This window comes from Zingiber officinale, chromosome 9B (assembly GCF_018446385.1).
Source record: "Zingiber officinale cultivar Zhangliang chromosome 9B, Zo_v1.1, whole genome shotgun sequence".
NCBI classification, from domain to species: domain Eukaryota; kingdom Viridiplantae; phylum Streptophyta; class Magnoliopsida; order Zingiberales; family Zingiberaceae; genus Zingiber; species Zingiber officinale.
The window spans coordinates 92,549,965-92,577,891 of NC_056003.1; the positions used below are offsets into that span (position 1 = coordinate 92,549,965).

The 27,927-nt window shown below is 36.6% G+C and overlaps 1 protein-coding gene across 1 annotated transcript in view; it reads right to left on the reverse strand.

The window, feature by feature from the left end:
* Window positions 1-27,927, reverse strand: part of LOC122023159 (DNA-directed RNA polymerase III subunit 2-like) — a 51,476-nt gene that overhangs the window by 16,534 nt on the left and 7,015 nt on the right. Inside the window, exons 9-31 of the mRNA XM_042581246.1 lie at window positions 25,657-25,753; window positions 25,472-25,582; window positions 24,773-24,842; window positions 24,634-24,653; window positions 24,179-24,229; window positions 24,001-24,099; window positions 23,279-23,338; window positions 23,101-23,193; window positions 14,421-14,525; window positions 14,237-14,347; window positions 14,039-14,155; window positions 13,554-13,670; window positions 13,379-13,459; window positions 8,871-8,975; window positions 8,682-8,762; window positions 8,446-8,601; window positions 8,329-8,373; window positions 6,090-6,167; window positions 5,888-6,027; window positions 5,690-5,771; window positions 3,874-3,998; window positions 3,669-3,804; window positions 3,012-3,142 (exon numbers count right to left, since the gene is read on the reverse strand). Of these exons, the coding sequence (XP_042437180.1) occupies window positions 3,012-3,142; window positions 3,669-3,804; window positions 3,874-3,998; window positions 5,690-5,771; window positions 5,888-6,027; window positions 6,090-6,167; window positions 8,329-8,373; window positions 8,446-8,601; window positions 8,682-8,762; window positions 8,871-8,975; window positions 13,379-13,459; window positions 13,554-13,670; window positions 14,039-14,155; window positions 14,237-14,347; window positions 14,421-14,525; window positions 23,101-23,193; window positions 23,279-23,338; window positions 24,001-24,099; window positions 24,179-24,229; window positions 24,634-24,653; window positions 24,773-24,842; window positions 25,472-25,582; window positions 25,657-25,753 (2,211 nt within the window). The remainder of the gene's footprint in view (window positions 1-3,011; window positions 3,143-3,668; window positions 3,805-3,873; window positions 3,999-5,689; window positions 5,772-5,887; window positions 6,028-6,089; window positions 6,168-8,328; window positions 8,374-8,445; window positions 8,602-8,681; window positions 8,763-8,870; window positions 8,976-13,378; window positions 13,460-13,553; window positions 13,671-14,038; window positions 14,156-14,236; window positions 14,348-14,420; window positions 14,526-23,100; window positions 23,194-23,278; window positions 23,339-24,000; window positions 24,100-24,178; window positions 24,230-24,633; window positions 24,654-24,772; window positions 24,843-25,471; window positions 25,583-25,656; window positions 25,754-27,927) is intronic.

Genomic DNA, 27,927 nt, shown 5'->3' on the forward strand with positions numbered 1-27,927 from the left:
AGGCGAATGAAGAAATAATGCTCCCTCCAATGCTTATTCGAGTAAGGCATTTTATCAAAATAGATTGCGCCCACTCGGGCTTGGAACAGAAGGGTTCCCCGGTTCGGACAACTTGGGATAATAGTAGTGGAACACACGAGGTACTAAGAGAATTCCGTATAGATGGAATAACACGCCACACAATAACCTAAAAGAATTGAGCACTAATTGATGCAAGGAGATATGGAAATATTTGCAAACTTCCGAGAAAAAGGGGTGGATGGGAAAACGAAGGCCAACGTATTAAAAAAGGGAAGAAAGTCAGCATGCAACAAGTGAGGGCGATCGTAAGCAGAAGGGATGCCAATTTGATAATCAGCGGGGAAGCGAAAAGTGAGCTTCATTTGGTCGACTTCGTCACCGTTGAATTTAGAGGCGGCGGAAGTGTACCAGAGCCCAGGAACGGCCGAGGGAGGATGAGTGGATTCGACCATGAGATAGAGAGAGGGAGGAAAAACCAGGAATCAAAGAAAGAAAGGAGGGGAGGCTTATTGTAAAGAGAATCACCGACGAAGAAGAAGAGAAGATGACAGAGAGCGTGAGGAAGACAATGAGGGGACGAGAAAGAGTTAGGGGCTTAAAAACCTGGAGAGTGATCGATCTGAGTAGTTCAATCAAGGGCTTTCGAAAATGGGAGTTTATCATGACCATTGAATTCAAAAAGGCAGCAGTCACATCAATCCCAAACAGCCATCTGTCACATCACGCATGTGACGGCATATAGAGGCACCACGTGACATTCTGTTACAGGTGGGATTAATGATAAGGCAGAAAGCATGATTATAGGGCATGGCTGAGCGTGCTCTACATTAATGGATGGAGATTTGAACGATTCTCAAGAAATCACGGTGACATCAACGACAATTAGAAAGCACTATAGTCGAAAGCAAGGCTTAGCAAAAAGTCAGGAAATTGGCTAAATGCCACACATGACTGAACTAAACAACGACTATAAAACCGTATGTCTTTACCATCAACAACCGAATGGCGGTTATAAAACCGTAGGTCTTCACAATCAGCAGCCAAACCACGGCTATAAAACCGTATGTATTCGCCATCAGCAGTCGAACTACGACTATAAACCCTTGAGTCAAAGATCTTCGTCATCCGAACGACAACTATAAAACCGTATGTCTTCGCCATCTGCAATTGAATGACGGCTATAAAACCAAATGTCTTCACCTTCAGCAACCGAACAATGGTTATAAAACCGAATGCCTTTGTTATCAGCAACCGAATGACTGCTATAAAACTAAATGTCTTCGTTATCAGCAACCGAACGGTGGCTATAAAACTGTGTGAGGACATCAGCAAAGTGTACGAGAGGCCTTGAGTGGTCGAGCGCCTAATCGGGGAGAGAGGCTCAGGAACATACTAATAGTACAATCAGTCGGACTTACAGCCTCCTTCCACTAGACTTGAAGGGGAGGCTTATGATCTGGTAATGATGGGGCCCCACCAAAGATAGGTTAAAGTAAGGAAGACCGACTGACGTGGAAGACAAAGTCAAGCGGGGTAGCCAAGTCGGCCGAGCGGACTAGTTACTGTCGAGCGGATGATACTAGCTCAGGAGACAAGTAAGCCAGGCTCTCCCCAGTCAGATAAAATTGCCCTCCGACAACAAAGAGAGCTAAGCAGCAGGTGGTCTCGCCGACCGGGCTTCGCGCCCGGTCAAAGGGGGATAATTGACAAGGGTCAGGAAACAAGGAAAGAGACGGGCTAGCCGGCCCTAAGGACACTGCCGAGCAGAGGCAGCCCGACAGAGCGGACTCTGGTCAACTGCGCATGACCCCACCAAATATTTTATTATATCCTTTTGAGAGTTTGTACCGCTAACAGCAAGGCATGCCCAGCAAATAATCATACTTTAGAAGCTTTCAGGTTGTCACATCAGAGAACTACATAATTACTTAAAGAATGGTGTCAGGGACACTTTTGACTTGTCTTTTCCTAGGACACCTAGGAAAATGTGTCTATGCTTTGAGATGCGTGCATGAACATTGTAGTGACGCTATAAAAGAGGTTCTCATCTACAGGGAGAGGTATGCGCAATTTCGTTTTCTACATCTCTTAGCTATAGTTCTCCTTTTCTTGAGATCGTCGGAGACTGATTTGAGCGTCGGAGAGCCAACACTGGGAGTCCCTTCCCGGCCTGGCACTAACGCTTTTGTGTTGCAAGGGTATGTGGAGTCTTCACCGCGTCAACTCTGAAACCACATTCCTAGCTTGCCATTTTCAACATTTTGGACAGGATCAATAACTAGCATAACTAAAACCTTAAAAAGTTTCGCACTTCTCCAGATTTCCAACCCTTGCAATCTACAGGAAAGATAAGCCTGGAGATAGGATTTTCTATGTAATGGAACATGGAAATCTCCTTCAGTCCATGCATCATCCATGTACAACAAATTGTGACTCCACATTATATAGTAACACAGGTCATACAACTGTAAGTGTCACATCAAATGAGAGATGAACCTAATGACTGCAGCAGTGATGCATTAAGTTAGGCGAGTACAAAAATTTCACAGAACAAAGTTTATTAGATGAGCATCCAAGGAAGATACTTAACCTTACCATATTTTTTTTCTCAAACTCGCTCAACGTATCTTATGAATAGTCAAAATTACACACTTTGAACACAAAATAGATAGCAAAAGAAAGACATTTCTTTTACTTAGTAAAGGGATCAACAAATAGTCAACCATCTTTTACTTATTTAATAAACCAACCCTTGTTCAAAAAGAATTGTATTAAAAACGAGATTATTCTCAGATACAAATAAAGAATTGATAAATGCAAATGCCTAGATAAACCATTAGGAAAAAAAACAACAATAACTATATATCATACCGAACAATGAATGTAATTGTGCATGAATATGACAGTAGCTTTAGACATGCCAAATAGTTGTTCTTTATAAAATATTGAAAAGCTCTAAACAACAAACAAGAATGGAATAGAGTTCATACCTAATAAATTCATGTGGATTTATAATTAAATCGGGGCATACCCCACGCTCCAAAAATGGCAAATCTTCCTGCTGAACTATGACACCACAAACACCTTTTTGACCATGTCTGCTACTAAATTTATCCCCTATCTAGAGAAGGAATAATTTCAAATGTTATAGCAAGAACAATACACTAGTGATATAGTTTTCAATAGAGCTCAATTTGAAACAACATCCAGCAAGTTGACCACAAATAGTTGGCATACCCATGACTTAATGATGATAAAGAACACTATATAGACAGATTCCTAACCTTCTACACGGTTCAAAACTTGGTAGAAATTGCTTGACAACTTTACAATCAAATAGTGTGTCATAAGTTTACAAATCAAACACCTATCCTTTCCTCAGTGCAAGATGTTCTTTGAAAAAAAAATAATAGTACATTTGATGATTATTATGCTAGACAAGATGGTTGTTTTAATAATCCAATTACTTTTTGTGGATTTTCATGATACCATGTCATAAAGGTTAGTTGTGTGAATTATCTAACTACTGCTAATGAATTTCAGTAAGCTACATTCATATACAAAATTCCTTTAACAGACTGTGATGAGAAAAATTGATCAGTTTGACAATAAAATATGGCTCTTGAGCATTCAGCTAATAAACTCACCTCTGGCCTCCGAGTGTGGCGGATGATACATTTGATGCATAACTTGTTATTAGTATCTGAGTAAAGTATCACGCGATCAACCACAGAAGTTTCACCTTCAGGGCCTTTGTACACTGCAGGTGTTTTTCGGTACTCTCTGGAACAGAAGGAATACCGCATCATCATCTCTTTGAACTTCTTGAAATTGTAGGCAAGTATCACTTACTCATCTTTTAAACCCGTTCGATCATCAGTTCTCTCCCTTGTATTTATTGGAGTTTTTTTGTTGACATAAATGTCATTGTTCCGAATTATCTCCCCAGGAGCAGCAATTCCATCATCATCTAATATCTGTACAGAACCAAATGGATATCAATGCTTTAAATTGAAGGAATCTAGGTGGAAATGTGGCAGGCACCAAAAAATTTAACACAAAGCAGTGATAAAAGAAACAAAAATGAATTGGAAATTGAAAGATATCAGTGAGATGAGACTGTGAATTTTAGACGTCTATCCATAACAAAGTACACTTAAAAGCATAGTTTTAGAAACTAGTTAGCACTTGCTGAGTGACCAGTACATACCAGTGTAGTTGATCACATAGCACATATACAGAAAGACTCATTCAATTTTTTTAAATAGATTTTCTTTTATCTCTTGTAAGTCCGGATTCCAGGTCTTGCTTGCATTGCAACAGAAGATGACCCACAATCTCTCCAGCAATAGGTTCCCTCCCTTTTCTTCTTTGATATCATCATTTCTCTATTGTCAAATACTGCCCACTTATACAGTGTGGATGCAGACAATTTACATGATATTGCAAGATGATTTTCTTTCCTTTTTTACCTTGGCTGGAAGTAAAAAGGCAATCACAACCATTACTGATGAAGAAGACAGGTAAATGTGCTTGCCAATCCTTGTCATGGTTTAGGCATAAGCAAACTCCCATAGTTCAATTGAAAATATGAACATCAAACCCATGATCCTACTTGCCAAAATTTGACTCATGAGAGAGGCTGGATTGGAGGAGAGAGAAAAAAGAGATGGTTGTTTAGATTCCTCCAGGCCAGAGAAAAGACTGGTTATATGACTTTTAATACATATGAGAATTCTCTCTTCTCAGCAACAGATTGAACAAAAACCTAACTCCATTAACTTTTACAACTTCAAGGACCTATTACACCAGGAGGTTCTCTCTTTCCTAATCCCCTTAAGGAAGCCAGAGTTGTCCTAAGGCAGTCAGACCAGCAGTTATTTTTTAAAAATCATTAGATCATTTTTTTTAAATGGTTCTCTTTTTTTTTTTTTTCAAATTTATAAAATTTTAAATATTTTTAATAAAATAAAATAAAAATAATAATCTTAAACAATCACGAATTGTGAACGATAATCGTTTTAAAAGTTAAGATTTTTTGTACTATCAAATTGACGGTTTTGAATTGTAGTCGAATCTAAGCAGAGACACTCTTACTATGATTTCTTTATAGATTAAGATTGATAACAAATGATCAAATAAATATGTCCAACAAGAAAACACTAACTCGTTAAAGAGGAAATGCATACAAGTCTGTACAACTTAGTGGAAATATTTCTTAAGAAAGTTAGGTCAATACCATAGAGTTGACGCCTAACCTAGTGAAAGATGAACTGGTGCATTCCCAAACAAGATATGTGTCATCTCCTAGTTATTTTCCCCATTTTTTTCTCCTGTCTACATAGCTATTAAATCTTGACTTCGTACACTGACAAATTTGGGTTAGTAATCTGAGATAACAATTAGGAAATGAAAACAGTGATTTTCTATCAGATATTTTCAAAGATGAAACGTGCATGCTAATATTCATTCATATTGCAAGATACACTAATAAAAATAAAAACCATTTAATTCAAATAATCTGTACTACATACATCAATCAACGTAAAAATAAAGAATAACCAAAGGAATTAGATGTTACAAGTCTTACCAGAAGATTTAAAATGTCCAAGAATACAAAGACTGCAAATAAACAGACCAAAAAAGGCAAAATTTTCAGCCAAAATACCTGCATGCTTGGTTTATCCTTCCTTGGCTTAACTGTTCTGTCTATGGTATCTTTACCATAGATCTCTTTTATTACCGAATACCTACAAAAGATTAATTTTATGACAAAACCATATAAAAAGGAATTCTCAAAGATTTTACAATTTACCCAGAAAATAAGAGAAAAGATAAAATGGGCTAAGTAAAACAGTTAAGATACTTTTTCATTACTATACAACGGCCAAAACCACGATCAAGAGATGACTTGTTCATGACAATAGCACCCCCAATATCATAGCCACTGTAACTCATAACAGCAACAATTGCATTCTGCCCAGCTCCTAGCTTATCATATCCGACCTGGAAAAACATGTTAGAGACAACTCATAATGCATACACAACATAACAGCAAAAATACACACCAGTTCAATTGTTGTTGTTGTCAGCAATGGGCGTTGGGGATACACCAACAAATTAAGCAAAGTATCCGCTCGATAAAGCTGCAAGAATACAGGACAAAGAATCAATATCTTGGAAAATATAAATATGCTGGAATCCAGTACCATCATTTTTACAGCGAGGCAACTGTAAATGATTTTGAAATGCCTTACAGATCTAACACTATAAAAGAGATTAACACTTAGCTGTATGTGCATAAGTTTTAAATAAAAATCAGGAGCAAGCATGAATATGTGCCTAACATGCACGAATATAGCAGGCAGCAACCCATAAACAAATAACACAATTAACCTAGGACTTCTCTATGCAGTGGCATTGGCATCAGTTAGTTCACCCAGCAAAAGAACTCTACATTTCGTTGTCAGCATCTTGCCAAAAGAACTAATCGAAATACTCAAGCAAAACGAAACATCAATAGAAAGTAAATATTATGAACCAAACTAGAAAAACAGACCCGCTCAACCTGAAGTTTTATGTTTTGGGGTTCTAGGTCAAATTCCAAATTCTTGTAAGAAAAACTCTTAATAACTATCTCAGAAAACTCCAAATAACTAGGTTAATTAAGTTATATTTTGATTTAATTTCATCAAATTTAATCTGTGATTAATTTTTCATTAAATTAAAATAAACTAATTAACTTTGAATATAATCTCAAATAATTAGATTAATTACGTTATTAAATTTAATTAATTTTAATTATATAATTGAATAAAATTAGTTAGATTAATTGATTAATAGTTTACTATTATTAATTAATTCTTAAACTATTTACAATAATTATAGATTATTATTATAATTACCTATAATAATCATCCATTCACTTGTTTGTCGTCCTCTTTGTTAAGGAGTGGAATGAAGCTTCATGCTCATCTAAGGGGAATGAAGTTTCCCTTCCTCAATAGGTTTCCTTTGCACACTGCAAGAAACCTTCATTCTCAAGTGTGGAAAGCTTCATGTTCATCTAGTCACTTGCTCTTTGTTTCTCCATTAGAACAACAAAAAACAATGTTCTTCTCCTTGCCGACCAGCCTTTCTACCATTGACTGCTCTTGCATGATGTCAGAGAAAGTTGAAGCTTCATTCTCCTCCCCTGCTGACTTGCTCTATGTTCCTCCTCAAGAATGTCGGAGAATTACACTCTTCTCCTCGCAGGATCGTTGTACTTTGCATCACCGGCCTGATCGTTGTACTTTGCACGACATCACAAATTGTTGATCCTCCTTAGCTCTCTTCCTCGAAGTAATATCTAGATTTAAGTTTCTCATCCTTTCCTACCATAAGCAGCGCCACCCCACCACCACCTCATCGCTCTCCCTATTTTGTTAGCACATAAAGAATTCTGAGTTGGATCATATGCATTGGCCAAGTCAAATGATTGTGCTCTAATTCAGCCAATTTCCTCCATTTTCTTCTGATTTTAGCTAATTGTCTAATTCACCAACAATTCTAACCAATTTTCAATTTTCCCTTGAAAATCATGGTTCCAAAGATTTCAGGATTATGTTTGAGAAATTGTAGACTCAATCAATCCCAATCCAACTCAACCAATTTGTATCGTGATTGGCTAGAATATATAGTCTTTTAAAGTAATTTTTTATGAATAATATAATGTTATAATTGATTTTAATCTTTTTTTATTTATGATTCTATATTAAGATATATGAATTATTATTTATAAATAGCCTAATAAGTACCACATGTATAGTATTAAACTAAGAATAAACTTTAATTCGATATATCAATAAACTAATAAATTGTCTTGTTGTACTGTCATGAAATACATCTACTTTATCTTTTTTTTTTTTAATATTCCAACTCATTTGATTTCGTTGATCCTATCAGTTAGATACAAATGAATATTCAGAAGTTTAAACTATGTGATCTGGGTAATGAAACTAACTCAACAATCATAGTTGAATTAATTGGAATCAACCAAATCATTTTAATAGTATATAGGAATACTATGCTTATAGAAAAGCTCAATAAGAATGCTTGACGCAACAAATCAATTCATTTGCCTTAAATGATATAGTCCTAACTCCTTAATTGTTAAATGTCCAAGAATCCGGATAGAGATTAATTCACTTCCCCAAAAAATTGGGCAATGTAGAACTCACATGTGTTATGCCCAGAGAATATGAAATTTTCGACATAAATCAACAAATCAATATGTTACTAAAGTTGTATTGATAATTTACTTACCTGATTGTAAGCAATATTACCCATAGCTTGTTTCCCCATTGCACACTACAACAAGAATATTATTTCAGAAATTAGTGTGGTGTTAAACTGAAATCAGTACAAGGCAGCTCAACCAACCTGGTAAGTACTATATAGAGAATGGTTGTGGTGAGGATAAGGAATTAAACCAGCACAAACACCAAAAATTGCCAATGGCTCAATCTCTATGTGGGTTATATCACCCTTTTTCTTTTCAGGATCATCCATGTTATTTTCACATTCATGCAATGCGATCTGTTAACATAAGTATGCCAAAAAGTGAATATGACAATTTCAAATGACAAAATGAACATGGTAATAGCAGATTAACGAACCAATGCATTGTTCTCTTCATTGACATCGAGATATTCAACCAATCCATCACGTAGAAAATCATCAAAAGTACGAATTCCAAGCTACAATGACAAATGTTTCAGAAACCCCAATTTTATATGCCTACTAAAGAGAATAAAAAAATCAATAATTAACCCAAAATAAGGAAAAACTCCAAACAAACATAAAACCTGTAATTCTTTCATGTGACAATCCTTGATTCTTGATATGCCTCTGTCAGCAATAACTAATGGACGACAAACCCGGCCACTATCCGAGGCAATATAAACACAATGCTTCAAAGAAAAGGGAGGCAAACAAAAGCATTTTCAGGTGCAAGAAAGAAAATGGCAAACCAAAAAGCTGTCACATTTATGGCAAAATCTTCACAAGACAGGATTCTCTTTCACTGAAAGTGTAAGTAGATGCCATATCAAAGAGTATCCTATTTAGATAAAATGTGCATGATACAAAAAGTAATCCTTTAATGTAATTTAAATATCATATGAAAGAGTCATATTTAGACAAAATGAGCAAGATACACAAAGCATTTCCACTGTAATCATTTGAGGTCTCAACTTGTAGCACATATTACTCCACAATAGGTCACAAAACTAATGTTGATAGGTACATAAACTGAAAGGGGGCGTGCATTTTTACGATAAAAGAATCAAAATTAGGAGTGAGCACTCCACAATGAGAAGTAAATGATGGTCTTCCAAGCCCAAGTCAACATAAGCATAAACTCCAGAGTACCAATTATCTCTACGTCCACAATTTTTTATATTAAACTAAATATGTGTACCTGCTGCAAAATGTTAGATGGAGCCTTTGGGTGGGGACCATTTCTATAATGCTATCATAAAAAGAACCACGACATTTCTCCATGTCATCGCCTGATTATGGGCGTCAAGCACACATGAACTTAACATGACTCTACACATACATAATGACTCAAAACTATGTACCTAATTATCATGATTCAATCAAAAGACCTACTCCAGTAAGTGGACAAATTGAAAGTAAAGTGAGGCCAAAATGACTTGGTATTTGAAAGGGACGTGCCCAAAATATAAGCATACCATGGGCCACCATGTTTATCCATATTAGGTCTGAGCACCTTGCCTTTAATACAATCCATAATTTAATAATCTAACTGAGTGCCAATGATTAAGATTTTTTATGATGTCCAGTATTACCATCTAAATTTGAGATCTAAGGCAGAATAAGAACTACCTAGTTTGAACAATCTAAGGGATCAATGTATCCACAAGAAGCTGTTAGAGTGTATACTAAAAGCCTAGCTTTTTGTATAAATATTTATTTAGAAATAAGAATCACATTGGTCAATATCTACATTTATATGCTAAGTGTAGTTGTTCAATTAATTTGTATTGTAGATAACATGGTGTGTGGTGTCACACACAGAAGATCATGTTATCAGTTCCTTATAAATTATAAACAGTAGCTGACTAAGATGGAAAGGAATAAACCATTGGAATAGTCATAGTGTAATTAGGTATTAGTTTATCTTGACTAATAAATTACATTAGTACACTCTGAGTATATTGAGCAGGACCATTTAAGGTAAGTTCTTTTTATACTGATTGAATAAAAGAACAAGACCTTAGTTATTATGGAAGTGTGTGCTCTTAATCCTAATATAATAACAAGCACATATATTTAATATTTATTTCTTTGATTTATCAAAGGGTGCGATTTAGTTCGATAAATCAAAAGGTCCGATAAGTTGGGAAATGATATTACTTATAGTGTGTGTTGTTGATTATAGAAGGAAATTGTGTCCTAGTTAATCTAGGTTGATAATGTCCCCAAGAGGAGCTCATAAAGATTGTCATGTTAAACTCTGCAGGTGGACTTAGTCCGACTGACGATAAGATTGAGTGGTATTATTCTTGGACTAAGATATTAATTAAAGAGAGTTGTCAGTAACTCATTTAGTTAGTGGACATTTGACATCTTAAACACAGGGAGACTAACACACTCATAATAAGAAGGAGCCCAAAATGTAATTTGGGATTGGTGCGGTAGTTCAATAATAATTCTTTAGTGGTATGCATTATTATTGATGAAATTAAGTTGTATGTTCAGGGCGAACACGGGAAGCTTAATTTCATCGGGAGACCAAAACCAATTTCTCCTCTCGGTCCCTATCGTAGCCTCTTATTTATAAAGTATTATACCCACCTTTACCCACCTTATACCCATCCTAATGGGGCCGGCCAAACAAGCTTGGAACCCAAGCTTGGGCCGGCCAAAGCAATTAAGATGAGTAAGATGGTGTGGTCGGCCCTAGCTTGAACTCAAGCTTGGTGTGATCGGCCACATCATATTAAAAGGATTTTATTTTTTAAAAGTTTTCTTATGTAGATTCCATGGTTTTAAAAGAGAGTTTAAAATTTATATCTTTCCTTTTATAACATTCTACATAAGATTAAGAAAAGATTTGATATCTTTCCTTATTTGTAGATTAAAAGGAAGATTTTAATTTTGAGAAAACTTTCCTTTTTGTAACCATGTTCATGATTTAAAAGAGAGTTTTAAAAATTATAAATTTTTTCCTTTTATAGCTTTCTACAAAAGATTAAGGAAAGATATCATTATTTGTAGATTGAAAGGAAGATTTTAATTTTAAGAAAACTTTCCTTTTTTTAAATCATGTTCATGATTTAAAAAGAGAGTTTAAAATTGAATATTTTCTTTTATAAGTTTCTACAAAAGATTAAGAAAAGATTTGATATCTTTCCTTATTTGTAAATTGTAAGGAGATTTTAATTTTAAGATAACTTTCCTTTTTGGAAATCATCCACATGTTTTAATAGAGAGATTTTAATTTATAAAATTCCTTTTATAACCAACCATGAAGGGAAAAATTATTAGAGAATTTTTTTATAAATTTCCGGAAATAAATTAGGAAGTTTTAATTCTTGTGTTATTAAAACTTTCCTTGTTTGGAGCTTGTAGGTGGCCGGCCATGTTGATAAAGAAAAGGAAATTGATTTTTAATTAATTAAATTTTCCTTTTCATGGCAAAGAAAATAAGGAAGATTTTATTTAATTTTTCCTTATTTGCCAAGACCAAGGATTATAAAAGAGAGCGTAGGGGTGCCTTCATGGCTAACAACTCTATTCTATTTTTCTCCCTCTCGTCCTTGGTGGTGGCTGACCCTTTGCTTCTTGCTCTTCTCCTTTTCTCTTCCTCCTTTGTGGCCGGCGGCATCAACACAAGAGGAGTTCTTCGTGGCCGGTTCTAGCTAGGAGAAGAAGGAGAGAAAGGAGACTTTGTTTCTAACATCCCTTGGAGCTTGGTGGTGGTGGCCGGACCTCTACATCTCTTGGAGACTTGGTGGTGGCCGAAACTAGCTTGGAGAAGAAGGAGCTTGGGTGATTCTCATCTCGGAAGATCGTTGCCCACACAATGTCCGAGATTAGAAGAGGAATACAGTAGAAGATCAAGAGGTTGTTTACTTGCAAAGAAAGGTATAACTAGTAATAGTTTTCCACATCATACTAGTTTATTTTTTCTTTGTATGAATTCCAAACACAAGAGGCATATGATTCTAGAGTTTCGAATTTGTGATTCGAGTTCGTGTTTTTTTGTTTTTCGAATTTGTGATTCGATTGTTCTTTTTGGTTAAACCTAATGTTATTTTAGGAAATTAAATATTGAATTTCTATTAAAGGCTTTGTCGAGGTAGTGGTGGATGATCCCATATCCAAAAAGGCCAAGTGTCTCGCCATGTTTGACCTGGGAGCCGATTTTAGAAATAAATATTTAATCAACTTTGTAACATAGGTCGGACTTGGACCAATAATGTTAAGTTCCGCTTGTGATCCAAGTCTAAACCATTAAGAACAGATAAGTTAAATTTGGAATCAATAATGTTAAGTTCCGTTTGCGATTCCTAATTTAATTTCTAAAGAACACAATAGGTTGTTTAGGAAAGGTTCAACACTTATACAAAATTTTTGTACAGTGGAATTGATACGATCTTCCTCCTAACAGAAGCAACTTGTAGCTTTAGTTTTCAAGTAGTTTTAATCAACTCATATTATGTCCACATTCCATGACAAGAATAGTAATAGTATTTTTGACATATTCATCTTCATCAGTGACAGAAATACATTTTAAAAAGGACCAAATTTCACTTCTGCCAATATTGAATAATTAAAGTTCAGTACATTCAAAAACTTCTGGAACAGAAAATACACTGTTCAGAAGAAGATGAGGCAGAATATGCAGATACAGAAAAGGGCATACTATGAATTTCACTCGTGATAAAAAAATATGCAAGTCCTAAATAGAATATTGCTATGTACAGCTGGTAAAAATATGGCTATAAAATTTTGTGTATAATAAAAAAAATTATAATAATTTAAACTATAAAAAGGTGAAAAGGTAAGAATGGTTTACATATGCTTTACAAGAACTTGAGGAAGAGGAATATACATTTTAAAGGTGATTGCAATTTTTTTGGTATGACATAAGTATGATGTAGTGTCAGCTATAAAGTAATTGATTGATTCAAATGTAAAGGAATAGTTGGTTTTACTGAATAACCCTAACATAGCTCATCAAACATGTATGACTTAATTTCAATAAAATTAGTTTAAATGGTATAGCTGATGAATGTCTATAATCCCTAAGGAATTAAATACACGAGAAAGCAATTTCTACCTGCACTTCATTCACAAAAATGCTAACAAACTCCCCAATTCTACCACGTCTACGGAGCTTTCTCATGTTATCAGCAAATAGCTGTCAATTCAAGATAAAATGATTTCACATAAATGTAATCAGAGACCAAGTGCTTGTAAAGTCTATGAAACAAAGTTAATAATTGTTGATGAACCTTTGGTTGTCTATGTTTTCCAAGTATAAGCCCATTAAACATAACCAAGAAAGATCCTGGTAAGTGAAGCTCCTCGCCAGATAAAAGTGCTAAATCTTCAACACCTAGAGTGTAACACTGCTTGGGGAAATTTAAAACTCCATAGAGAAGTGAGAGACACTCAAAGATGCAAAAATCAACAGAGAGAATAAACTTTCAAAAATCAACTAGGGAAAAAGAAAAATTATACTTATAAAGGACATATCAATTATGCATACATTGTCTGTGAATGTCCAAATTACTGAACCTACTTTCAGACAAGATACAATGTGTTTGATTCAAAATGCTTCATGCATCATTTACAAACTAACCAATAAACACATAAATAATTTTGCTCACGCAATAAAAACAGATTTGATGTTGCTCTCAAGTTAAAAAGAAATATAATGTCTTAAAGTTGTAGATCTTATGATGTGTATGATCAAAAAAAGTTCAAGCAATCAAACCAGAGAAATCAGTCGACCGTTCTCCTCGTCAGTTGTAATATGTGCCAACAAAGCTAAGTTTTTTGTCAACCCACAACCTTCTCCTTCAGGAGTGTCGCATGGGCAAAGCATACCCCACTGTTTCAGATAACATCCAGTGAACAAACACCAAATTAATATAGTAATAGTAGTGTAGATAAATTCAAGAAAAACAATTACTTGACTTGGGTGCAATGCCCTTGGCCCACTTGCTTTCCTTGTCTTCTCAAACTGTGGAGATATTCGGGTCATGTGGCCTAACACTGCTATATATGATAATCTTGAAACAACCTACAATGCTAAGCATTAAGCTACTATATTTTCTCGATGGCAAAAGTAAAACAGAGAAGTCAGAGATAATTACCTGAGATACTCCTTTTCGATGCATTTTAAACCGTTTTAAATCCCAATTACCTGTTGAAATGGATCTTTCGAAGCCTAATGTGATGTCATGATTTCGCCTAATAAACTGTAAAATTAAGTTAAATAAGAGAATCTACAATACTTTCTTGGTTATACTAGTGGAGGTAACAAATAAAATAAAACAAGCACAATGCAGGTGAATAATCCAGATAACTCAAGGGCAATGAACAAGCATTAGGAAGAAAACGTCAAGAAGGCAAGAACACAACACATAAAAATCAAAGCTTAGTACCAAATTATCCAGGAAAATAAAACAAATAAAAAATGACAGGTGTGTAACTAAACTTTCTTGACCCCATTTAGTCACTTCCAAAATAAATATGCAGAACATACAGAAAAGCTAAATGGATTTTATTTACAAGATAATACTCTAAATTAAAAAGATCAACATAATCGTCATGTCATAATTTGATATTCTTCATTTAAATTAAGGGAGCTAGTATAAGATGAAACTGCAACTAGATATTCTAATTCAGAAGATAAAAGTAAAGAATAAAAAAAACAGGCCATGAAAGTGGGAGAACTGAAACACAAACCCAGATTTTTGTTTACCCAAATAAATTATGGAAACATGACACAGACTAAGCTTTTAGGCCCGGTGTGTTTGTGATAAATAGATGAGAAAGGAGGAAGAAAAGCGAAGGTAAAGTTTCTATTCACCACAAATCAAATAGGACAAAAGCAACCAGCATAATCTTTTTGGCCCTATTTGCTTGGGAGAAAACAGGGAGTAAAAAAAAGTGATTTCCATTTACTACAAAAAGAAAAAGATAGATAATCAAGTCTACAGTACATATATTCTGCCCAAAATAGGTAAAAAAAAAATGGGAAGGAATTGAGTTGGTAAATTATGGGAGCATATTAGCCACCATTCATTCATAAATGACAACCAACAGCAAGCGAAAAGGGATCGATTACACCTTGAAATTCATTGATTTCTAAACAATGTATAGGTGATGAGAAAGATTTTAAGTGGTTTAGGGTTTAGGGTTTAAACCCTAAACCCTAAACCCTAAAAAAAAAATGGGAAGGAATTGAGTTGGTAAATTATGGGAGCATATTAGCTGTTGGTGCAACATCCCTCAGGTCAAGGTTGACCTGGTTGACCAAGCTGAGTCTTGGTTTGGGTTTAGATGTTTGACAATAAGATATTGATTGAAGAAGAGTCAAGTAGGTCAAGGATGACCGGATACTTGACTGGGAAGTCCTAACTGGGATGTTAGGCAGGAGGAAAATCCTGGTGAATGAAGCCAGGTGAAAGACCTAGTGAGTGAAGCTAGGCAATTGGGAAGTCCTAGTGAGTGAAGCTAGGCAGGAGAAAAATCCTGATGAGTGAAGCCAGGTGAAAGACCTAGTGAGTGAATCTAGGCAATTGGGAAAGTCCTGGTGAGTGAAGCCAGGCAAGAGAAATCCAGATGGGTCAAGGTTGACCAGACATCTGGTGAGAGTCCAAGTAGGTCAAAGGGATTGACCGGATACTTGGCACGAGGAAGAAAAGTCCAAGTAGGTCTTAGGGAGTGACCGGATACTTGGCAAGAAGAGAAAAGTCCAAGTGGGTCAAAGGGATTGACCAGACACTTGGTGAGAGAGTCCTAGCTGGTCAAGGGTGACCGGATGCTAGGTCTTATGTACCAACAAGTCATGGTTGACTAGATGTTGGTTTAGGGGGCTTTGGACTTGGTTTTGGGCAAAAACCAAGGTTTGGATTGATCCGTGGATTGATCCAGCAGGTTTGGATTGATCCGTGGATCGATCCAGATCGGATCGATCCGTGGATCGATCCGAAGATCTGGATCGATCACCGATCGATCCGGTGAGTCCTCGCGAACAGAACCTCTCTGGATCGAAGAGGTCCCAATCGATCGATGGATCGATTGGGCCGCTGCTTCGCGCGATAAGCGCCGGATCGATCCGTGGATCGATCCGCATTTTTCCTCGATAAGCGCCGGATCGATCCGTGGATCGATCCAAAGCCTCCCGATCGATGGGAGCAATCCAATCGATTGGGATTCGACCGTTGGCGTCGTTTATAGCTGTTGGCGTGCGATTTCTTCAGCAGAACTTCACCGATTCATTCCAGATTCAACACAGCTCCTCCCCAGCACTCTCTAAGCTCCTCACCGCCAGTTCTTGAAGGTTCTTGGAGGTTCATCCAAGTCAAGAGGCGAGTTGCAACGAGAAGAAGAAGAAGCTAGGGTTTTTACTGCATTTCTTGTAAGATTTTGCTTATTCTTTACTACCCTTTCTTCTTCTTGTACTGAGAGTCTTGTAGGGCTTCTCCGCCCTCGGTAGTTACCGAAAAGGAGTGTTTTCATAGTGGAGGGTGCGTGCATGGTGTGGATCCTTGGATTAGTCATCTCCGTTGGAGGTGGATACCAAGTAAACTCCTAGTGTTAGCGTGTTTGTGTGTTTATGTATTTTCCGCTGCGCATTCTTGAAGAAACAAGCAACACCGAGCAACGAGCACGCGACGAGCTATTCACCCCCCCCTCTAGCTACTTTTGGTCCTAACAAGTGGTATCAGAGCAAGGCCGCTCTTCACCGGAATCATTGCCGGAAGGGTCAAGCATATCAAGAAAAGCTAGAGGGTGAAGAAGTTGGAGCAAATTCTTCAAGTTCAAGACTTTATCAAGCTCAACTTCAAGATGAAATTCCAAGATGGGCTTGGATTTGACACAAGGGTGGCTCCACCATACACTTCTACGAGTTTCGATTCTTGGAAATCAAGAATCGAAAATTTTCTTATGATGGAGATAGAGCAATGGTTTGCTCTAATGGAAGGCTTCAAGGCTCCAAGAAATTCAAAGGGCAAAGTTCTAAAGAAAAGCAAATGGAGCCCGGAGCAAGTCCAAAGGTGCGAGGCCAATGACAAAGTGACCAAGCTTTTGGTCAATTTATTGCCAAGCACCATCCTTTGCAAAATTGGAGAGTTTGAAGATGCAAAGGAGCTATGGAGCAAATTGGCCAAGCTTCATGAAGAGATCCCCTCCACTGTACAAGATCATAAAGAATCCAGAGAGGGTGACTCTTTGGAGCAAGACCAAGAGGAGGACTCCGAGGTTGAGAGATGCTCAACCTCCGAAGAAGAGGAAATCCAAGAAGCTTCATCCTCAAGGGAATGCAACGAAGGGAACAAGGAGGGAGCATACTCCTTGTTTCATGTTCAAGATGATGAAGCCTCCACCTCTAGGATTGAGGGGGAGCAATCCTTGGTGACGCCGGATCAAGAAGAAGGAGAAGCTTCTACATCCGGGTCAAGTGAAGAAGAAGAAGATGGTGCCACCTCCGAAATTCAAGAAATAGCAAATGGAGGAGCAAGTGCCATCCCTACATAAGAAGGTATAAATGTTTCAATTAAAAATAAAAATCATATAATATGTTTTGAGTGTAGGGAAAGTGGGCACTACAAGAGCAAGTGTCCCAACTTGGCCAAGAAGAAGGGTCAAGTGACGCAAAAGGGCAAGGAGAAGCCCGAGGAGACCATTCCCGGAACAAAGAAGAGCAAGGAGCATATCATATGCTTCTCTTGCAATCAAAAGGGGCATTACCGGAGTCAATGCCTCAAGGGGAAGAAGATGGTCAAGGCTCAAGGAGGCATTAGTCAAGGGGGAGCCTCCAAGGTAAAGAAGAAGGTAACATTTATTGAGCCTACTCCTTTACATTATGGTAAAAAGCATGATAGTTCTAATTTTTATCATTTTAATGCGATTTACCATAAGAATAGGAAGCATGAGGGCTTTAAGGAAAAGCATGTGGCCCTACATGCCAAAACTACTACACCTAAGGCTAGGAATGTAGGTAAAAGTCTAGGCAAGAACTCTAAGGATTGTAGCTACAAGCCTAGAAACAAAAATGCTCATGGACTTAATGGAAAACCAAAAACTAAGGACTTAGTGATGGAAAATCAAGTCTTGAGGTCAAGACTTGATAAAATGGAAAAGACCCTAAGAAGGATGGAAAATATCCTATTAGGCCAAAATGAGCATAGCCTAGGTCTAGGAGCACAAAGGTCATCCAATGGTCATAGAGGTTTGGGATACAAACCCAAAGCTAAAAAGGATGTGCCTAGTTATCATAGGGTTCCATATAGCTATGGAACAAACCCTAAGTCTAGAGGTCAAGTCCAAGATACAAGGGAAGATATCCCTAGAAGTATCTTTGCAACCAAAGTGACTAAGACTTCTAAGAAGTCTAAGAAAGTCACTAACAAGGTCACAAGAGAGGCTATCCCTAGAGTTGACCTAGAAAATGTGACCAAGGCTTCTAAGAAGCTCAACAAGGTCACTAGGAAGGTATCTAGGGAAGTTATCCCTAGTGAGTACCTAGAGCATCCAAGGAGCACCAATAGGTGTTGGGTTCCTAGGAGCATCTTCTCTACCCCATAGATGGGTTAGAGAGTGTCAACTCTGAGAAGAAGGGTAGTTAACCCAACTTTGAGGAAATTGACACTCAAGGAGCATTTTCAAGGTTTTTGTTAACCTTTGAAAATGAAATGGAATTATTATTTACTCCTTGAAAGAGTAAAATGTGCCTAATGGTGGAAAATTGATTTTATCTTAAAAAGGCATAAATTGGGAAAACCTAGAGAAATACCAAGTTGGGATTTTGGTATTCTCTTAGAAAATTTTAAGGCACTCCGGGCCTTGATTTATGTGATTACTCTTGAGGAAAAATGGAATATGCCAACATTTGAGGATAAGCTTAATTTCAATTGGCATAAATTAATCAAGAGAATTAGAAATGCCCATTTAGGTTTTGGCACTCTCTTGAAGCACTTTGGGCAATCTAGGGTTTAAGTTTTAGGATTAGCTAAGATTAACGATACTTAGGTAGGTAATCTAGGTATATTTTATTTATGCTAAACCTTGCCATGATTGTTTGCTCATAATATGTCATGACATCATATTTTATCTTATTTGTATTTTGCATTCATGACTTATCATGAAAAATACAAAAATACCATGTCATGCCATACATACATCATGTAGTTATAGGAATCTTTCTTTTGAAAGCTATTTTATTTTGATGTATGCCATAACATTATCATGCATTATGTTTATTTCCTTAAAAATTAAGGACATATGGCATTAGTTAAACAAGTGGCATTTGTTTACAACAAGTGGAATAAACAAGTGACATTTGTTTAACAAGTAAATCAACAAGTAACATCCTTTGTGGATGTCTACCTCTCAAAATGCCTAGATAGATATGCATGATCCCTAGAATAGGGCAAAAATAAAAATCTTACATCTCACAAAGACCTATAAGATGACTTGTATGTGTTTCAGTGCACATTAGATACAAGTGAGATGTTAGGATGATGAACAAAACTCAAGATGTTGATTTAGTGCATTCTTTTGAGTTTTAAGTTCATCAAAACACATAGTTATGTGTTTTCCCATCATTGGGAAAGCTAATGTACAAGTCATGTGCATTATGCCCAAGGAACATGATGGGATATTGGTTTTGAAAATGTTTTTAAAATGTTTTTGGAAAACCTTGGTGAAGACTATCTTTTGATAGTAATCACCATCGAATAGTTAGACACAAACTTGAAGAAAACGCTAAAGTTTTTGTAAGTTTTCAAGTTTGTGTCAATCTTTGAAAATATGAAGTATTTTCATAGAAAACTATTTTTCCATGATTAAGTATGCCCTAAATAATGTCTACACGAAGTTTCATGATTTTTGGATTTTTGTAGAATTTTCTAGGGGTTTCTGAAATTGGCTGAAATTGAATTTCAGCAATTTCAGGCCTTTAATCGATCAGTGGATCGATTGGAGTTCCTCAATCGATCAGCCGATCGATTGAGAAGGCATTTCTCGCGAGCAGAAGCTCACTGGATCGATCAGCCGATCGATCCAAGAAGATTGAATCGATCAGTGGATCGATTCAGTTGGTTTAATCGATTGGATCCCAACTCCAATCGATCCAAGTTGCTGATTTTGGCTGGGAAGGCCTGATTTCAGCATCTTTGAACCATGGTTAGTCTATGTAACCATTCCAAACCCTTAAAATACATTTGTATACATAAAAAGGGTGTTTTCGTGTTGAAAACAAGGATGGAATGGTTAAGGAAGACTTCATTGAAGTTTAGGTTGAGATTTGTTTCAAATTTTGAACATTTGAACCTCAAAACTTATAAATTTGGGTTTCCTAAAGGTTTAGGGATTCCAAGTCATTGTTGGTGCAATGACAGAAGTTACCACCATGTCTTTAGGGGGAGGGACTCTTTAAAGGCATGAAAATTATTTTTCATGAACCTTGGAAGGTGGTTAACCTTCTTTAAAGAAAATGCTCATGGATGAGCTTTTGAACTTGAAATGGGGAGTGGATATCCTCATTATTTCAAGTGGGAACTCAAGAGGTTAGAAAATGCTCAAGGTTGGGTATTTGTCTACATTGAGGAAGAAGTTAAGGATAAATGAAGGGTATGAGACCTTCATTATCGTGTTGGTTCAACGAGTGAAGTTGTAACCAATGATGAGCAACTCTTTAGGGGGAGAGTTTTCAACAAATGGATTTGTTGAAGTGTGCCCAAAGAGGGGACATAGGTTGATGTGTGCCAATAGGGGGAGAATGAAAGGACGTGTGAAAGGGAATAAGTTAGGCTTTCATTATCTAAGAGGGAGGTTGCCCTCTTAGGGGGAGAATGAAGAGCTTAACTTATGCTTACATTACCTAGTGGCATGAAGGATGAGGCTATGGGATTAGCCTAACTTACATGTGAGATTGTAAGTGTTATTGTGGTATTGTCAAACATCAAAAAGGGGGAGATTGTTGGTGCAACATCCCTCAGGTCAAGGTTGACCTGGTTGACCAAGCTGAGTCTTGGTTTGGGTTTAGATGTTTGACAATAAGATATTGATTGAAGAAGAGTCAAGTAGGTCAAGGATGACCGGATACTTGACTGGGAAGTCCTAACTGGGATGTTAGGCAGGAGGAAAATCCTGGTGAGTGTGAAAGACCTAGTGAGTGAAGCTAGGCAATTGGGAAGTCCTAGTGAGTGAAGCTAGGCAGGAGAAAAATCCTGGTGAGTGAAGCCAGGTGAAAGACCTAGTGAGTGAATCTAGGCAATTGGGAAAGTCCTGGTGAGTGAAGCCAGGCAAGAGAAATCCAGATGGGTCAAGGTTGACCAGACATCTGGTGAGAGTCCAAGTAGGTCAAAGGGATTGACCGGATACTTGGCACGAGGAAGAAAAGTCCAAGTAGGTCTTAGGGAGTGACCGGATACTTGGCAAGAAGAGAAAAGTCCAAGTGGGTCAAAGGGATTAACCAGACACTTGGTGAGAGAGTCCTAGCTGGTCAAGGGTGACCGGATGCTAGGTCTTATGTACCAACAAGTCATGGTTGACTAGATGTTGGTTTAGGGGGCTTTGGGTTTGGTTTTGGGCAAAAATCAAGGTTTGGATTGATCCATGGATTGATCCAGCAGGTTTGGATTGATCCGTGGATTGATCCAGCAGGTTTGGATTGATCCGTGGATCGATCCAGCAGATCTGAATCGATCCGCCGATCGATCCGGTGAGTCCTCGCGAACAGAACCCCTCTGGATCGATCCGTGGATCGATCCAGAGGTCCCAATCGATCAGTGGATCGATTGGGACGCTGCTGCTTCGCGCGATAAGCGCTGGATCGATCCAGGCATTTTTCCAGAGCACAGAGGCGCTCTGGATCGATCCGTGGATCGATCCAAAGCCTCCCCGATCGATTGGGAGCAATCCAATCGATTGGGATTCGACCGTTGGCGTCGTTTATAGCTGTTGGCGTGCGATTCCTTCAGTAGCACTTCACCGATTCATTCCAGATTCAACACAGCTCCTCCCCAGCACTCTCTAAGCTCCTCACCGCCAGTTCTTGAAGGTTCTTGGAGGTTCATCCAAGTCAAGAGGCGAGTTGCAACGAGAAGAAGAAGAAGCTAGGGTTTTTACTGCATTTCTTGTAAGCTTTTGCTTATTCTTTACTACCCTTTCTTCTTCTTGTACTGAGAGTCTTGTAGGGCTTCTCCATCCTCGGTAGTTACCGAAAAGGAGTGTTTTCATAGTGGAGGGTGCGTGCGTGGTGTGGATCCTTGGATTAGTCATCTCCGTTGGAGGTGGATACCAAGTAAACTCCTAGTGTTAGCGTGTTTGTGTTTGTTTATGTATTTTCCGCTGCGCATTCTTGAAGAAACAAGCAACACCGAGCAACGAGCACGCGACGAGCTATTCCCCCCCCCCCCCCCTCTAGCTACTTTTGGTCCTAACATTAGCCACCATTCATTCATAAATGACAACCATCAGCAAGCGAAAAGGGATCGATTACACCTTGAAATTCATTGATTTCTAAAAAATGTATAGGTGATTTCAAACACTATTTTCTCCCTTTCCATGCAAAGTGTGGAAATCAAGACTCCATGTTTACCCTTTTTTCATCCTTCCAAGTAAACACCAAGAGGGAAATTTATTTTCATATTCTTCACTTTTAATCCCTCCTATGCTCCATTTCCTACAATCCTTCATTTCTCAATGTAAACATGCATAGATGCATGAGCAGGCAAAAGAACAATTAAGATTACTTCAAAATTGACATGTCCGTAATAAACTCGAGCTTAAATGTGTGTGTGTGTATGAAAAACTTACAGGGATAAAGTCCACATGAGTGGAGCAGCTAGCCTTTTCATATGCCCTGTTCACAATCTCTAATACACGAGTGTTCATTGATTTAAACAGATCCTGGAAAATGATTAGAGAAATATTAGAAGCCCATTAGATTTATTAACAATGATCAGAATGAGCTTGTCTAGCATCAACAACTTACCTCGAAGAGCCAAGAAATCATCTGTCCTGATAGTTCCAGCCGTTTGTTGCCCAAATAATCCTGATATAGAAAGCAAATAAACAACAAGATTTATGAATCTCAAAAATAATTTTAAAAAATCTATACTAAAATGAATGCTTGCACATCTGAAAGGAAAACAAGTAATTGTAAGATTTGAATAAATAGCCACTTTCTTTCTACAATATTGGTTACTCAACATGCAAATAAATCATGAAAAAACATCAAATTCTTCTGTGAGTAACATAATGATCTTACACCAACATTTTTAAACTGAAACAGAAATTTCTCTTTGCAAAATATCTAATCTAATTCGACATCCACACATAGTAAGGATATCTTCAAAGTAAGCATTCCGAACTTTTTCCAACATTCTTATATACTTTTAGAAAGTTTTACATTATTACCAATAAAAGATTAAAAACATACACCATCTAACTATAAAAAAGTAAATATACAACCTCTCTTCTCCCATCCCAGAACCTACATTGGGTACCAATAGCCAGTACTTCAACATTTTCACATCACGAATAGTTTACATAGTTTTATCATTGAAGAGAGAAAAATTATAAACATGATACTAGTCACTCTAAAGAGTAATCAAATACTATTTTTTTTTTTCAAATTTCTAAGAGCAACTTTAGAAATCAAGCCATCCAACATAATAACACCGGAAAAAATCTATATAAAATGCATAGTTATACCTTATCATCAAATGTATCGGTATTCAAAATTGCATCTAGCATACATCTTAACATAACTACTGCATATATCCATCTAGGACGGAAATTACCCTCGTAGAGCTGAAAAGTAAACAAAGTTATGAAGATTCATTTTTCATGAATAAGTTGCCACCTTTAAGGCAGGAGAAGAATCAATTACCGGAACATGTGCAAGAAACACATCACGAAGAATAACCATTGCTAGACTAGTCTGCAAGTATGTGAATTTGTCAAATTTTTTTTAAAAAGCTAGCATTCTACTTGTTCAACACAACAATAATAAAAGGAAAGAACAAAATTATTGCGCTTCCAATCGCAAGAACCAAGCCATATGCATTAAGTGAAAAATATGGATAGCAAACTCATCCTAGTGATTGAGGTGATGGGGTATCCTTGCAAATTATCATATTCAATAATCTGAAATTAGTGTGAATTGAACAAATTCTCTATGACGTATGAAGGGTTTATAAATAACACCAAAAAGGCTGACAGTCGTCATAAAATTGATACAATTTTTACATGCAATCAATAAGAAATTGAAGCTAAAATTACATAAAACTTAGAAAGTACTAATGCATAAATTAAAGGCAAAGTACAAGTTTGTTCAATATTAACCTTTTTGTTGCCATGATTTGTAGGATTAAATCTTCCAATCTGAAAAAGTCAAATAAAAGAGTTTTGTCTTACAAGAATACATGAATAAAAAAAGGCAAGGCTTGGCACTAGTTTTCAAATACTCATAGTCAAAATATTTGGACAATCACCTTTCCATCTAGGAAATTTAATGCCTGTTGCTGAGTATAAATTCTCTCAGATGCACATTCCTATGCCACACAAAAAATGATTATGAGAAATTAGTGGACGAGCAGGTCTGAAGATACTATACTTAGAAATGGAGGAACAACATAAACAGTAGAATAGGTCAATAGACAAAAAATTAGAGAGATCATAGTAAAAACATAAAATTATAAAATATATATTGCCGCAATATTATTTTCTGAATTTGCATTTACATTTTATGTTTTTAAACAAAATATAACAGCTGCACAAATCATGTATGATTTTCTATATTATTGTGCACATGCATCCAAAATCAAAACTCAAAATCAAGGATCAAAAAGCAGCAGTGCAAAAGGGAAGGGCATATGGATATATGAAGGTTTTACATCTGAAAAATAAGCATTCGATTAGTTTTAAGAATGGAAGCAATCATGGCAGAAAAACTCTTTCAAGAAGGCAATTAGGAGTGTGCCAAATATAAATATAAAATATGTCTTCATTCATAATTTATGCTGTATGAAAGTATGTCCTCGTTCCTTCAACCTTCAACCTTCAACCAAAATAAAACATATATTCTCATTCCTCTGACCAAAATATAGACACTATGTAGACCAATTGCACTTGCATGCATGTGACATGCTCAAACCATATTTTTGTTGAAGCCATATACTACCTGAATTGACGGAAAGAGAAGATCTCCGTATCGTGGATCTCTTCCTACCATTTGCACAATCTCTTGGTCACTCTCCATTCCCATAGCCTTTAAGATCACCATGATAGGAATCTATCAAAAAGCACAATAAAATTATAAAGCAATAGATGATGAATACATTAGAATAAAGCCTTATGATTTACTACCGGCTTATTAAATTGATTGAGTTGCAGATAAATCTTCCTCTTGTCCATAAAGAATATTGTTTTGCTTTCTGTTTCATGTGTGCTACTGGTAACAGATGTTGCCACCCTGATCAAAGTGATTATGATAATTGTAAAAGTACCTCTTAAACAGAAAGATAGAAATTTATACAATAGTAAATATATCAACAACAAAGAGAAAGGTAATTGTAAAGTTTTTTTTTTTTTTTGTCAATAGCAGCCTGCTAGATAGGCTTGTATTTTCTTTTGTTGGTAATTTTGTGGATTAAGTTTTATAGTGGATGAGTCGACTTACAGGTGAGAGGGCTGGTGAAGCACCATGTGGATTCATATAATTACTTCATCGACCATGGTATCAAAAAGATACTCCAAGCCAATAATTTCCTCGTCTGCCGTCACGACCCCAACTTTATCTGAGGCAAGACTAGACCTAACTCCTAAAATCTTTTTTCTCTTTTGTTGAACCTGAATATGCAATATAATTTCTTTTTCTATGTGTGTTTTGATTAGATACACTAATATTAAAGTTGGGAGGCCAATTGTCAACGTGGACCATGCCACGAGGATGCTTACTCCACATGAATGCCGACTCTCAGATCAAACGTATGTAGTATTCTTCCTCAAAAATAGTTTCTAAGGGCAATTAGTACGCATCAAATGTGATGGATAAAGTTGGGTTTATTATGCATCCAAGGTTGTTAGATAAGTGCAACAATGATAATAACTCTTTGATTATGTTCTCGTGATAAGTGGCTTCATAGCAATCAGAGATCTTTTCATTCCACAAGGCAGCAAACAACTCCTCCATAACATGATCGAAGGGGCCTTAAGCTTCCTTTCTGGAGGTAGATGAGTTTCACGACAAGGAGAAGATCCCTCGTCAGAAAGGAGATGGGTGAATCTTTGTTGTTAGTGCATGTTGGTTCCTTTTGTTACCGATGTGGGCTTTTAGGAGGGAAGAGAAGGGGAGGCAAGGAGGAGAAAGGAACTTATGGTTTTATAACAAAATAGATGAACAAGGGGTGCTCCATTACTTTAAACTTACAGCCTCCCTCAAAGCAGGATTGTTATAGAAAGTCTAACTTTAGGGTCTTCTCTCTCTTTTAATGATCAAATTGATTGAAATAATAATTATTAAATCACAGGATATGTAAGTGTGGTATTGAGAGATAGTTTTTCAAATAGAAAATTATGCTACTTAATCAAAGGGATCATAAGCGGACCAGGATCCTGCCTCTTTTATTGTTCAGTGTTATGCTCATGATATGTTTTGCAGATATGCTGCACCCATAATGGTTGATGTTTAATACACAACAGCAAATCAAGCAACTAAGAATCCTGAAGTTAAGGTATTAAAATTTGCTGATATTTACTTCCTTGGAGTGTAAATGATAGTTCTGTATTTTTTTTAAAAGATTTTTCTCCTTTTTTGTTAGACGCTAGCCAGTTTGGTCATTGGAAGGATGCCAATTATGCTACGAAGTAGTCGTTGTGTTTTGAGTGGGAAGGATGATGTTGAATTATCAAAGCTTGGTTTGTGTTGTATTTCTATAATCTGAAATTTGAATAAGTTTGTATATATTTTGATCGAAATGCCTTCTTTTTTTTTTTACAGGGGAGTGTCCTCTTGATCCTGGTGGTTACTTCATTGTTAAAGGAACTGAGAAGGTAATTTAGTTTTTCTATTCAGTCTTCGATCAACTATTTCTATGGGACTTTTTAATTTTGACTGTCTTCAAGTTTGGAAGCACCAATTAGGCAAGTTGGTGGGGACCTCAATGGTTTTGCTTTGAGTCTTAGTATTTAATAAGCCTTTTTCACTCAATTGATAATTGTGTGTCACATTAAAGTAATTTAAATTTCATTCCTTCTTTTGAGATTTCTTTCCCGATTGAAGCACGTTAATGCTTGTTATTGCACAACCCAATATGTAATTAGTTTTATTTCCTCGTCTTTGATATTGACTTTCTTAGCCAATTTTTGTAATTGTAAAATATATTCAATCAATAAAGAAAATTACATCCGGCAATGGAATGCTAGTGCAGTGCTAAAATCAATATATCTCATTCAAGAATCTCGCAGGGTTGATATTTAAGTCAACAATGTCAACAGAGAAGGGAGAACCTCATCATAGTATGCTTAGTGATATTGTTGAATGAATATAACAATGGATAAAGTGGACTTTCATTTGTATTACAATAATGTTGTATTTTGTTTATTTTATTTGGATTAATTTGTTTCGAGATTCTATTG